At 41.5% G+C, this 13,051-nt stretch overlaps 2 protein-coding genes across 2 annotated transcripts; both read left to right on the forward strand.

Annotated features, from left to right (window-relative positions):
• The first annotated feature begins 2,302 nt into the window (after window positions 1–2,302).
• On the forward strand, window positions 2,303–8,418 carry LOC310875540 (ependymin-like). The gene is made up of 6 exons (XM_083788815.1): window positions 2,303–2,457; window positions 2,689–2,723; window positions 3,095–3,229; window positions 4,411–4,597; window positions 5,222–5,309; window positions 7,356–8,418. The coding sequence occupies exons 1-6, from the start codon at window positions 2,385–2,387 to the stop codon at window positions 7,495–7,497; spliced, it is 660 nt and encodes a 219-aa protein (XP_083644941.1). The 5' UTR covers window positions 2,303–2,384; the 3' UTR covers window positions 7,498–8,418.
• Window positions 8,419–10,746: 2,328 nt separating this feature from the next.
• On the forward strand, window positions 10,747–13,051 carry LOC310875602 (ependymin-like; the record flags this gene model as incomplete). The annotated part of the gene is made up of 6 exons (XM_083788893.1): window positions 10,747–10,867; window positions 11,268–11,302; window positions 11,431–11,565; window positions 11,695–11,890; window positions 12,188–12,275; window positions 12,925–13,051. Exons 1-6 carry the CDS (start codon window positions 10,798–10,800, stop codon window positions 13,049–13,051), a joined length of 651 nt encoding a protein of 216 aa, XP_083645019.1. The 5' UTR covers window positions 10,747–10,797.

The following is a 13,051-nucleotide window of genomic DNA, read 5'->3' on the forward strand; positions in this document are numbered from 1 at the left end:
TGCATCACTGCAACGCTCAGCGCGGCCCCTCGCTTGCCTGACAGCTCACCCAAAGGTGCTTCACGTGGCTGAAGTCCGCTTCAGATGTTGCGCCACTGTCATTTTAAGTGTCCAACCTTATATTCATATAATTGGTCCTCACTATAATTATAATATTATAAGATGGCTCATTATAAAATGGCACCATTTATGTCTGCTCACTCTCAGAGGAGGAGCGTGGACAGTTCAGAAACCCGCCTATACCGGTGGGGGAATCCAAACTAATAGAAACGGGATCGAGGCTTTCTATTCCTGGAAAGCTATAGCATGCTATAATGGAAGCCATTTGTTGGCACGTTGATAAAATAAATATCACACTTGCGTGAAGTGGTCCTCAGTCCTCACCTTCGTCATCAATGTTTGTGTTTACGTTATGTGTTTGCGCAAACACTCAAAACTGGCCATTCATTGTCAATGGCATTTACTGTTTGTGTTTACACAAACCCACACATCTGGACATATGATCACACTTGTGTGATTTAACATCCAAAACAGTTTTGGATGCAACATCCCAAACTGGATGTTACACGACATCTGTAGCCTCATATAAATCAATTCCGTCTCCCTAAACGGTGTCTTTCTGGACGTTTGCTATACTGTGAATGTACAATAACCTTTCTTCAAACATAATATGATCACACATTTTGTTGCCTAATAATGCTCACATGAGCGAGGCCCATCCTCGGACTGTGTGTTCCGGTCCGTACCTGTATCAGTGTAGTCAGGTATTCCAGTCCCATGACTTCCTCAGGCTCACATGACAGTGATGTCACTCTCAGTGCAATGTGATCCTCTCCAGACAGCAAAAATTCCAGTATACTGGTTTTCCAAGCCTCCGTCATTCCTGTGAGTACAGTACAACACCATGACCTCTGACCCAGTGTGTTTGGAGAACTCCCAAGACGAAGGTCCTGCTTAAACTTGCAAGTGGTGGAAAAAGTTCTCAAATGTTGTACTTGAGTAAAAGTATAAATACTGCAATGTAGATGTACTCCGTTACGTAGAGAAGTCCCATGAAAATGTACTCAAGTAAAAGTATCGGCATCAAAATATACTTAATAAAGTACCAAAAGTAAAAGAACTCATTGTGCAGAATGTCCCATCTTTTGGAAATAGCAGATCTACAAGCTCACAATGCATCGCATTGCAACGCATGCAAGTATCGGAAATTGGAAATACTCAAGTAAAGTACTAATACCTCAACAATGTACTTAAGTACAGTACTTGAGTAAATGTACTTAGTAAGTTTCCACCACTTAAACGTGCACATGATAATTCAGAGTTAACATGCAGTAAACTGTATGTCCATTTAGCCAAACCAAACAAGCTGTGCATGGAATAATAACTGTATTCCGGCCATTATTTTTCTGTAATTGTAAAAAAAAATATTATTAAACTGATCATAATAGAGGATTACTTATTTGCATGTCCTCTAGCAACCTGTGTTCTGGGATAATAAAGTACACAATATTATCTAGGACATCGTTTTTTATGATCTGATAAAGTCACATGCTTTGTTAATGTAATTGCCTCTTATCATCAGCAGGGACGTGCTGGAAAATGTGAAGACCTTTATGTAAACAAGTCTTAGTGCTTTTTTCTGGTTTTATCCTCTTTTTTTTTTCTTTTTTTTTCTGGTTTGTAGATTCGACTGTACCCATTCTGCAAACTGTTAATAACCACTGGATAAAGTGGGGCAATTACAAAACAGCCGGCCCAGTCCAGGACCGAACCAGGCTGGCCTGGATTTGTTTCAGATTTTCTTAGGTCTATAATTTCCAAGACATCCATTGACACAGTGATTTTAGGTCACTTTAGGACCTAAAGTAGTCTCGTGGTGCCGTGTCATTAGTCAGAAGCTTAATTGTTCCGAAATTACTATCCCTGGCTATCTCTAACCCTAACCTAAACCTAACCGCAAGCACGGGAGCAGTGCATGTTCGGACTAACGGGACTTCGGATCTATGGGCAGTTCCCAGTCTCGTGTAGCCAGACAACTATTTCACAACCTCCGAATGCTATGAAAGCATTTGGAAATTAATTGCGAGAGGCAACAGTCTGGTAACACGAGATTAGGACCTAAAGTGGCCGAAGAGGGCCTCTACAGCACAGCTCCATTTCCCAGGCTGAATTTTATGGACCCAGCACGTGTGATTACAAAAAGCCTGGGCTCAGCCCCTCAGTCAAAGAGCTGTTAGAAAGAAACTCTGGCAGCTGATCCAGAACTGGAGCTGCGGCAGGGTCTTGTTTATAAGGAAGTAGCTCTGGCAATAGCCATTATCCTGTCAGTGTGTGTACAGTGTGTGTGTGTTGCTGTCTGTGTGTGTGTGTCTGTGTGAGCAAGCATGAGGAACTTGGTTTTGTTGTTGTTGAGCCTGCTGGCACCAATATGTCTGGCACAGAAGCCCTATCCATGCTGTAAGTAAAATAACATTACATTACATAACATAACAACTGCTGTTACTGTTTACATTATAAGGGTGGATCTGTTTCTCTGCATGGTTCTCATTTCATTTATCTTTTGTATCATTGTTTTTGTAAAAGCCGATAGGCCTATTGCATTATTTATAAGAAGCTGGTTGGTCTATATTCCCTGACAAATGCACAGTAATTGTAATAAAAACACCAATATTTCCCTGCTTCTCACAGCAAGTCCACCTCTTCTGACTGGAGCCCTCACTGTGGTGAGTGTTTTGTGTAACTACGCATCGGTATCACTTCGAGCAATACAAACTAGAAACAAATGGAGCACAACAGCATTATGGATGTAATTAACATTTCTCAGTTGAAAATTAAACAGACTCAAATAGTGCTGCAACTATTGATCATCTTAGCAATATATCAATTACCTGAATAATCAAGAAGCGTGTACATGTTTTTAGGGATAATATTATACTAACAGGAGAGAAAACGTTATTTTTTCTTTGTTTGACTATTATACTTGAGTTACAACAATGTCGCTCAAAAATATATTTTTTTACAAATCGATTAAATCGATATGTTCTGTTAATTGCACCCCTATACTCAAACCAAACTGTTCTTCCTCTTCTCCCAGACCTCCCAGAATGAGAAGCTGTATTATTATGCACAATACTGGTACGATGCAATGGGCAAGCGTTTCCGCATTAAGGAGACGGGGCTGTACGAAAACAAGACCTTCTCCGTCGACGCTCTTCTGCTGTACAGAGAGGTAACCACAGTGATAGTGGAGACACGTGGCCTCTGACAATCCCTTGCAGGGAACACTGCCTCGCTCCTGATCTGTGTGTGTGTGTGTGTGTGTGTGTGTATGTGTGTGTGTGTGTGTGTGTGTGTGTGTGTGTGTGTGCACTTTACAAGTAATGTAATGGGTGAATTAACTACTTCACTTGTTCAATGGAACCTATCACTGGCATATTTAATGAATACAAGGGAACATTCCCTTCATGATATGAATATGAACAGCAAATAATAATAATAACAATAATAATAATAATAATAATAGCGCTTTTCTATGCACTACGTGCTTACTCAAAGCGCTTACAATGGTCCATTCATACATTGGGAAGTGAAGCGGCGAACAGTCGACGCCAGCGTCTTCACTTCCCACATTCACACGGATCATTGGACGACCTGCTCTACCTCCTGAGCCACAGCCGCCCTGATGGACATGGATAACATCAGATATGAGCTGGTATATTGCGAATCTATTGACATTCGCTCCATATCAGTCCGTTGGTAGGGGGGCGTCCCTCGAAGCGCAGGGCCAGCGCTGTCATGTCTGTCCTGGTGAGCTCTGAGGTGCCTCTACTTTTTCAGACACTATATAGAATGCCTGCTCGGGACCTTGATGGCACAACCAGTGTGCACGCTCTTTTAAGTAATGGTTGATGCTCCAGAGGTCTACCATCTACCATCAATACCAAGGACTAATGTTGGACTAAATGACCCAGTAGGCAAAATAATGGTTGGGGGAGTTAATATTAACTAAATGAACAACAAATTCATCTTAATGACTTAATGACTTACCCTCTGGAAGGTTGCTTCATAACTACTAGTACTGATTACATCAACATTGATTATGCTTTTCACTTCATAATAATTAAGGTTCCAAATAATTATTAGTGCCTAGACTTTAGGCCTTTAGGCCCTAAAGGAACCCCTGGCCCCTTAACACATGCTACCGTACTGAACACACTGATGCACGCACTGACGCACGCACTGACACACGCACGCACGGGACACTCGTCGTCATGAAAGGGGGCGGGACTGCGACGCTCTAGCATTCGGAGATTGTGGAATAGTTGTCTGGCTACGCAAGACTAGGGAGTGTGTGGCCCCAAATGATCCAAATAACTGCTTGCTTTCCTGTAAATGTCATTCTCCACGCAGCATGCCATGTTTATGATCAACGCTCCAAATCACAAATGCACCAAACAAGCACTGAAGGCGGACTTCGAACCCCTAACGATTCCGGAGGACGCCACTCTCATGGGCCAGGCCATAGTGGGCAGCTCCTCGGGACCCGGTCAGGGTCTCCTAGTCAACTCCTGGTGGGGAACGCAGCCTAATTCAACAGGTCAGAGTGTGGAAGAGTATTTGGCATTGTTGTATTTCCAAATGTGGCCCTGATAAACGTGTGTGGTGTAAATTAAATATAGTACACGAATAGAATGGGTTTATTGCCACTAAAAAAGTGATGTTTTTAGCCGGTTGGCTTTCCCACCAGCTCTAAGCGTGATTTATATATATTAAATATGTAAATTATTAAAATTGCACAAATACTTAGTATTGATGTATTATTATTATTATGTATTATTTACGATATCGATTCGATACCGATTCCTTTCGATTGCAAAACAATATGTTAAAGTCAAGCGATACGATATTTGCTGTTTACATATCGATATACTTTTTTTTAAATGAAAATCGATATGGTTACAATATCGTTACACCCCTAATATACACACAATTGTTTGAATGTGTGGTCTTCTATTGTCTGCTTGTAAACAAAATGTATAGGCACAGAAAAACAATGGTAACAAATAACTGTAATTTTGTTTGTGCTAGTCTGTCTGTCTGTCTGTCTGTCTGTCTGTCTGTCTGTCCAACCTGCATATAGATCTGTCCACTGTGTGCACATCTGTTATATTGCTAACTAACCAATATTGATAATGTTTGTTTCCCATATCTGTCCCTCCAGACAAGTACATGATCACTGTTACAGAGTTTGGATGCATCCCAGTCTACACTGCATATCAAACTGCTGATTATGGCTGGGTCGCAGTAAGGTACGTCTCTACACTGTAGGATTCCAGTGTTATTCAGTGATTATTATATTTATTCATAGGGCCACTTCACCCCTTTTCAACCAGATCTTATTTTAATGATCTTTAGTGCACAAGAGATATTTTAGTCGGTATATCAAATGCCTGATGACGTGTCAGGCATCGGTCTCACTTCCTTCCTGGACTACATGTTGTCTCAGTAAGGCAGCTTTTATACCACTTAAAGGTATAAATAAAATAAGGTCGATTACAGATAGGGTAAATTGCCAATCACAGATCGAGTCATTTGGAGTGAATATCGGCCGATCACCGATCGGTGCATGGCCGATTGATCGGAGCATCTCTATTGGTGAATGTTCGCCTATTTTCACCAGATAGTCTTATTATGAAATGCCAACACATTCTCACTGAGATTGTGTAGGACATGCCCAAGATCAGGGGCCTATTTCACGAAACTTGGATTAACTAATCCAGGATTTAGGCCAAAGCCAGGCTTTTTAAATCCTGATCTTTACAGCCTGGTTTATTCCGTTCCACTAAAGCCAAGCGAGGCTCAGAATTGGTGGATTTGGCGAGCCGGGATCAGCAAGCCTGGCTTAATAGACAGTCTGGCTTTTTGTCTCTAGACCCCTTATGTGGATCACAGATTTACTGATCCTTCTTCTTCATGCGGTATTATGGCAGTTTGCATCCTTAATAGTTGCATTACAGCCCCCTTCTGTATATCTCATTATCTTTACTAATCTATTCAAGACTTACTGATACAAGGACTTAAGCTTCTAAAATAAATACTGCTGCTGTAATTAAAGAGAGAACATACTCTCAATAGTGGATAGACTGAATGATTAACTACCCCAAAAATATAGTTTACATTTTACCACTACTATTAACTTAAAACAGAATTCTTAATATTGTAAGCATAATGATATTGTCGCATTGTGATATTTGGCCATAACTCCCTCCTCTGAGGGAGCTACCTTTGGGGAAGGGGGTTGTTGTCCAGACAGGTCCGGGTCATGGGTTCATGTAGCATGCCAAAGTTTGTGCTATTGCCATTGAGAATGCATTGGGCGTTTAAGTTAAATAACTCAGAAACTACAAAACATTTCAAAGTAAAAAGTTCCAGCATGTGTCTCCACAGTAAGCTGAATTTTACAAAGTGTGAATGGAGTTTCTAGGTGAAAGTGATTTTTTTAAGTGCCACTATCTGCCTATAAATGTCTCAAATTTGAAAGCACTATATTTCTAAAACGATGAAACATTTCAAAGATTCCTTTTCAGGCACACATGTCCACCGTAGGATGAACCTAAATAGGTTTGAATGGGGTTTCTAGGTGTAAGTATGTAGGACTAGTAGTGGGTGAAACGTTACAATGGTAATCTGTTGTAAAACAATGAGTAATGGTAATATTTAGTGGTTTTCACTTTTACAATTTTTTTTTATAATAATATAATATAATATAATAATTCTTCTTAACCGTGCACTTGCACGACAGCAAACCTATTCATGGGAAACATTCACCAAAAGCAGCTGATCTACAAGCTCACAAGCTGTCATGATGTTGTGCAGCCGATATATTTTGGTTATTTGATTTTATATAGTGCTTAAATTAGTCCTTTAATGCAGACCGATACAAATAAGGCAACATAAACCCATAATAATTGAATAAATCTGGAAAACATCATTGGTTTGTGATCAGTTTGACTGCTTAATGAACAGTAAAGACATCAGGATTAGGTTAAACCAGGCTGTTAGCCTGGTCCGGAGCAGGCTAAGTCCAAAGCATTAGTTTCCATGGTAACTTATGTAACATCACTTTCATGAAACCGAATCAAGCCTCAACATATCCAGGTTAACTGGTTAAGTTAATCTGGCAAGATCAACCAGCTTTCATGAAACCGGTTAAGCACTGATCCAGGATATATTAAGCCAGGATATGTGTTAAAGCCCGGCTTAATCTCTAATCCAAGTTTCGTGAAATAGGCCCCTGGACGCTATGGTTCACGTGGTTAAACCAGCATCTCTGTCACTCCTCTGTTCCTCTATAGCTTCTTCAATAACGTCATTGGAATTACGGACCCCGGGGAGCTCATCCGTCCAGACTTCTGCCCTAAAGCAGAGATGAGTGCCGAGGATGGAGACCAACCACCACCAGCTGACTTCTTGAGTTTGTTCCTAAAGAGGAACTGAGCATCTCTGTGGTGTTCAAATTGTCAGCCTTGGCTTTGAGTATCTGCGCTTATGTTGCTTTAGAGTTGGTATATTTGTTAAAGCATTTTGTGATTTGGAGAACACTGCAGCTATTACTACTATATACTTTACTATGTGGCAGCGGTGGCTCAGAGGTAGAGTGGCCGGATGGGCCACAACCGCAAGGTTGCCAGTTCGAACCCGGGCTCCCCCAGAGTTAGTGTCAAAGTGTCCTTGAGCAAGATACTGAACCCCTAATTGCTCCCGATGTGCAGGTTGGTGCCTTGCATGCATGGTTTCCTCTGTCACCGGTGTATGAATGTGTGTGAATGGGTGAATGCACAATCTATGTAAAGCACCTTGGACAAAGGCGCTATATAAATACACAATTTATGTGTAATGCATTGTATCGCAGCTGTGCAAGTAGTCTGAGACAGATTTAGACTCTGACTTGAATGAAAAATGCTAAACAAAATCAATACCTACTCTACTTCCTCCTAAACAGCAATTAGCCATGCACTTATAATATAATATAATAATAATATAATATAATATATAATAGAAATATTCAAGTATTACATGTATGCGTGTTTGGCATTGTGAAATAAATGAATAAAAGGGAACCTGCTGTACATAAAGTATAGCATCTGGCTGGCATTTATTTCCATCATAGCTGTTATAATCATGAGTTGCCCATGGCTGTGTACTTTAACGTGAGACACAGTGTACTTGATATGTATTGTGTACTGACTGATCTGTAGCATACTTTATAGTCAGGCTACGAGAGACATCTCAGACAGCAAGGTCAGCCTTGCTGCAGTAAGCGGTTATTATGTCTCATATCTTGTTGTCACGTCATTTGGGATCCAGCACTATATATGTTCCTGTGTGTGTAATAAACTTGGTGAACCTTTAGCGTGATACTGTCTCGTGTCGCCGTACCAAATTAATACTTCAACCGGATCATCACACACCACCCAGCCTGCACACACTACCTGTCTGTCAAACCAGACGAGGGTCCAATACTTAGTTTACAACAATAGCCTGTTGCCGGGTATCATTTGATACTTGGAACTTTTAATCAACTGCTTTAAACTGCACTTTCACCCAGTGTCAATTATCAAATGTAATCCTGGGCACTACACTTCCTCTGCCAGCATGGGGAGAGCAACGGACTGACCTCATGCTTCCTTCTAATCTACAGTATGAGTTGTCCAAGCCGCTTCTTTTCACCTGACAGATAGGGGGGGGGGGGGGGGGGGGGTTCCCCAGTTGGAAGTAGCATGTGGAAGGAACATGTACCTCCAGTTACAGTAGGTGAGGTTTTGGCCCTAAATGGTCTACAAACAGACAGCCTCTTGACCCTCAACACTGAGGCATAGAGGAGGGCACACCTATAGCAGAGGAATAGGACCATTACATACACACAGCGGTCTAAACCAGTGGTTCTCAACCAGTTGGTCCTTGAGGGGGTTCCAGGTGGTCCCCAGCTAAATGATGGAGAGTTGGTAACCAAATGGACCCTCGGGAGTCAGGACCCTTATGGATCTTTAACTCTTGAGAATGTAAAAATGAAACCAATTGGACCCGTACGGGTCCATTTGGTTTCATTTTACGCTCTCAAGAGTTACATTATTGTTAAACATTTGGCATTACTTAATTTACCAAGAGTCTCTACACAATTAGAGAATGTAGAATAATTGTTATTTTTTATCCACAATAAGCCAACAGTATGGAGTTGTGTGTCAACGATTACACAATATTCTTTAGTTTTGGGTCTGAGAGGCTAAAATCTCATCATATGGTGGTCCGTGGCTCAAATGCAGAACAAATAATAGGCCTTGAAATGAAACTGGTTGAAACCAACTGGTCTAAACAAAGGTTATTCAAAACAATCCAGTGCCTACCTTGCTCAAACAAGCCAGTGCATGCCGAGAGAGTAAGCAGGAACGAATGAATGAGCACCAAGGCTTTATAGGGGAGGGGTAATCATCAGTGACTACTTACACCTGACCTGAGTAATTGGGTCGTGGACACTTTGTGTGGAGACAGCTAGGTCTCCCTGTTACATATAGTTTTTAACCTTTTTCCAAATAAAGTTGTTTTTATAACTGGTCCTGTAAACAGACTTTGAGTACCTTGAAAAAGTATAAATCGTATGTATTATAATAATAACAATAATTATTAGTATTATTATTATTTATCGACTTCAAACTTTAAGTAATTACCTAGATTTTAAACCAAATTAATTAGGGGTTGTGAGAAGATGAGAAATCAGCTGCTTTCAGGTATGTTTGTACACAATAGGAACTTGACTGACTCCACTTGTTGGCCTTGAAATTCCAGATGCCAGTGCTAATCTTGTGCTCTGTAGCTCAGGTAGTCTGCAAATCCCCACAGATCACATGACAGCGCACGCGCGCGCACAGACGCACACACACACACACACACACACACACACACACACACACACACACACACACACACACACACACACACACACACACACACACACACACACACACACACACACACACACACACACACACACACACACACACACACACACACACACACACACACACACACAGAGTTCCCTAAAATCCAGCACAGGCTTTTGTTGTCTCCTTTCAGCCACCACAGCAAATGCTGTAGAATAGATTCTGTTTACCATTCGTTGGTTTTTATGTCACATAAAGGCCCTGGTTCTCAATGTCGGATCTGGGGAGGGACCACCAGGGGTCCACCAGGGGGACCACCAGTGGTCCAAATGGTCTGCAACTCTGAGTGTGTATGAAGTGTGTATCCATTTAGTTTCTCTGGATTGGGGTCCCACTCCCAGAGTGGTATCAAGTATCAAATGGGGGTCTGTGGCCTAAAATGCCTATTAAATGCAATCAAACTGGGGGTCCTTGAAATTCTAATGGTTGAGAACCACTGCTTGACTGCTAGAACCAAAACATGGGAAATGTATAGCAATAATGTCACAACAACAGTATTGCTTGGTTTTCAAAATATAAATATATTTTTAAATTTCCTACAGGCCAAGAATGAACATTTTGGGGTTAGGTGGTTTCTTCCCGACAGCAGAGATATGTAACATCATTGCATTCTACTTCAACACTGTTATTTCAGTATGAACTATGAAGGCAAAGAGGTTTTTTGGCTACTGTAAAAACATGGAAGTAGAAAAAACTGGAGCCTTGTTTTCCGAGGAAGTCAGAACGCTGTGATGCCACATGCATGCAGAGTGTTTGTTCATTTCTCTCTGCGTGTGAGAGAGAGGGACCGAGAGAAGCCATGAGAAGAAGCCTGCTCCTGTTCTTGTGCCTGGCAGTGGGCTGCATGGCCCGCACACCCCACCCATGCAGTAAGTACAAACTAATAGGAGACATGACATGAGTGTATGAATGTTTAAAGATCAGAACTAAATCCAGGGATCAATTCTGATTAATTGAAAATGGTGGACCCTATAAGTGCAAATGCTTTATGGTGTCGCCCACAGTAACAGTTTTTGTATTGAGTTGTGCTTTCGTTTGAAATGTACCCATTCTGCATACTGTAAATAAATACTTCAATCAATCAATCAAAGCTGAACTGTCTTGTGTCTCTGATTTCACCTGCTCAGCCAGCTATAAACATGTTAATGTTATACAACTGCTGTTCTGTTCATTGCTTGTACATTTGTATCCTCGGAAAAGCCAAGATACCAGGTGAATCGAATAGTTTAATTGTTTTCTTAAAACAATAAAACATTTCTGTCATGACAGGATCGCCGCCTCTTATGACTGGAAGCCTTTCCGTGGTACGTTTTTTAAATTCTTTAAATGTGTCGTTAAACATAGACATTGAAAGAATGTATTGTCCTCAATGATTTTGACTTACATAACTAGAATTCAAGAATTCAAGTCGCATTCATTGTCTTTCTCACAGTCCGTCCAAAGTGGGAAGTTCACAGCCTACGCCAAATACATTTACGATGCTTTATTTAAGCGGATCCGCCTCAGAGAGATTGGAGCTCATGAGAACAAGACATTCCGGGCTGACGTACTTCTACTCTATCAAGAGGTGCATGGGGAGCATTTTTGTGCTAATCGCATGAAAATCAATAAACAGATCAATGTCCAAGCATTTTAGGAAATTGTTCCAAATGCATATACAAAAAAAAACAACAATGTCACCCTATCTGTCTGCCAGGGTGTTATGTATAGGATCGACCACCATAACCAGTCATGTTGCAAGAAGCGACTGAAGGCAGACTTCCATCCCCTGGCCATCCCAAAGGATGCATCTCTTCTGGGCCAGGCTGTGCTGGGTAGCTCCTCTGGACCCAAGATGGGACTCCTGGTCAATACCTGGTTTGGGGAACTGAAGAGGAAACGCGAGGGAAAGGGTAAGCTAAAAGTAATGACATCTTTCATACTTCTGTCTTCTTCTCATGGCAGTAGATTTGAGACCAAAGACCAAATAGTTCCTCTCGCTCATGGCTGATCACGCTGCTGACAGGGAACAGTATACTTCTGTTAATCTTAACTGTTAAGTGTACAAATGGAACAGTCGTCCATTGTGTACATGTGCACTTCCTCTTTATGTGTGCACATTTCTTCTTTTGAGTGAGGTGAGTTGCTATAGCCCAAGTTCCCCGGACCCCCGGGAGTTTTACTGTACTTCTCTCCCTCTCTCTCTACAGCCAAATACATGAGCACTGTCACAGAGTTTGGATGCATCCCCGTCAGCACTCTGTTCCACACCAAAAAACATGGATGGATGGTGACCAGGTCAGTTGGCCTAAAGCTCAGGGGTCTTTCTTTCTTTCTTTCTTTCTTTCATTCAATGTTTTATTTCTGGTCATAATATGACAGGAAATAAGGCTTTCCCAAATAAATTTGTCAGTCAGCGCTATACTAGACAAATTGTTGAACTGATGATATCTTTATCATTTATAATTGAATAGTGTACCATGTGTGTGATCCAAAAAACTAACTCAAATAATAAGAAGAGGATATTATAGCCTTAACTGACAATTGAGGCATACCGCTGAACAGTCATGACTGAAGGCCAGGGTGGGTTGCCGTAGGGAAGGGAGGAAGACGTCCCGTGTGTTATCTGACCAAACACAGGACGGGAGGGGGGTGTTTGGGTGGATCACGTCCTCAAGGTAACGGGGTGCCATGTCCTTCATTGCCTAATTTGCCTTAACTGTAAGACGGTTGTCACCAGTATTTTTAGAAGGATGTGAGCAGCACCTGAAAGCCAGTGAACGGAGGTTGAATCTTAACCACTAGACCAAAGCAGGCAATTCGAAATTTGCCTTCAAACACTTGTTTTTTCTAATTGCAATCTGTGTTTGTCCTGATTGTTGTGTGATGATTGATTGATGAATGAGGTCTTGTTTCAGTTGGTCTGTGCTTTTCTGCCACCATGCAGCTTCTTCAACAATGTCCGGGGGATCATGGACCCTCAGATGTTAATACCTCCACCGTTCTGTAAGGACGCTCAGCTTCAAGATGACGATGGAGAAGGACCAGACTTTTATAACTTGTTTCATGAGTAA

This window comes from Protomyctophum parallelum (genome assembly GCF_964188405.1).
Source record: "Protomyctophum parallelum genome assembly, chromosome: 18".
NCBI lineage: Eukaryota > Metazoa > Chordata > Actinopteri > Myctophiformes > Myctophidae > Protomyctophum > Protomyctophum parallelum.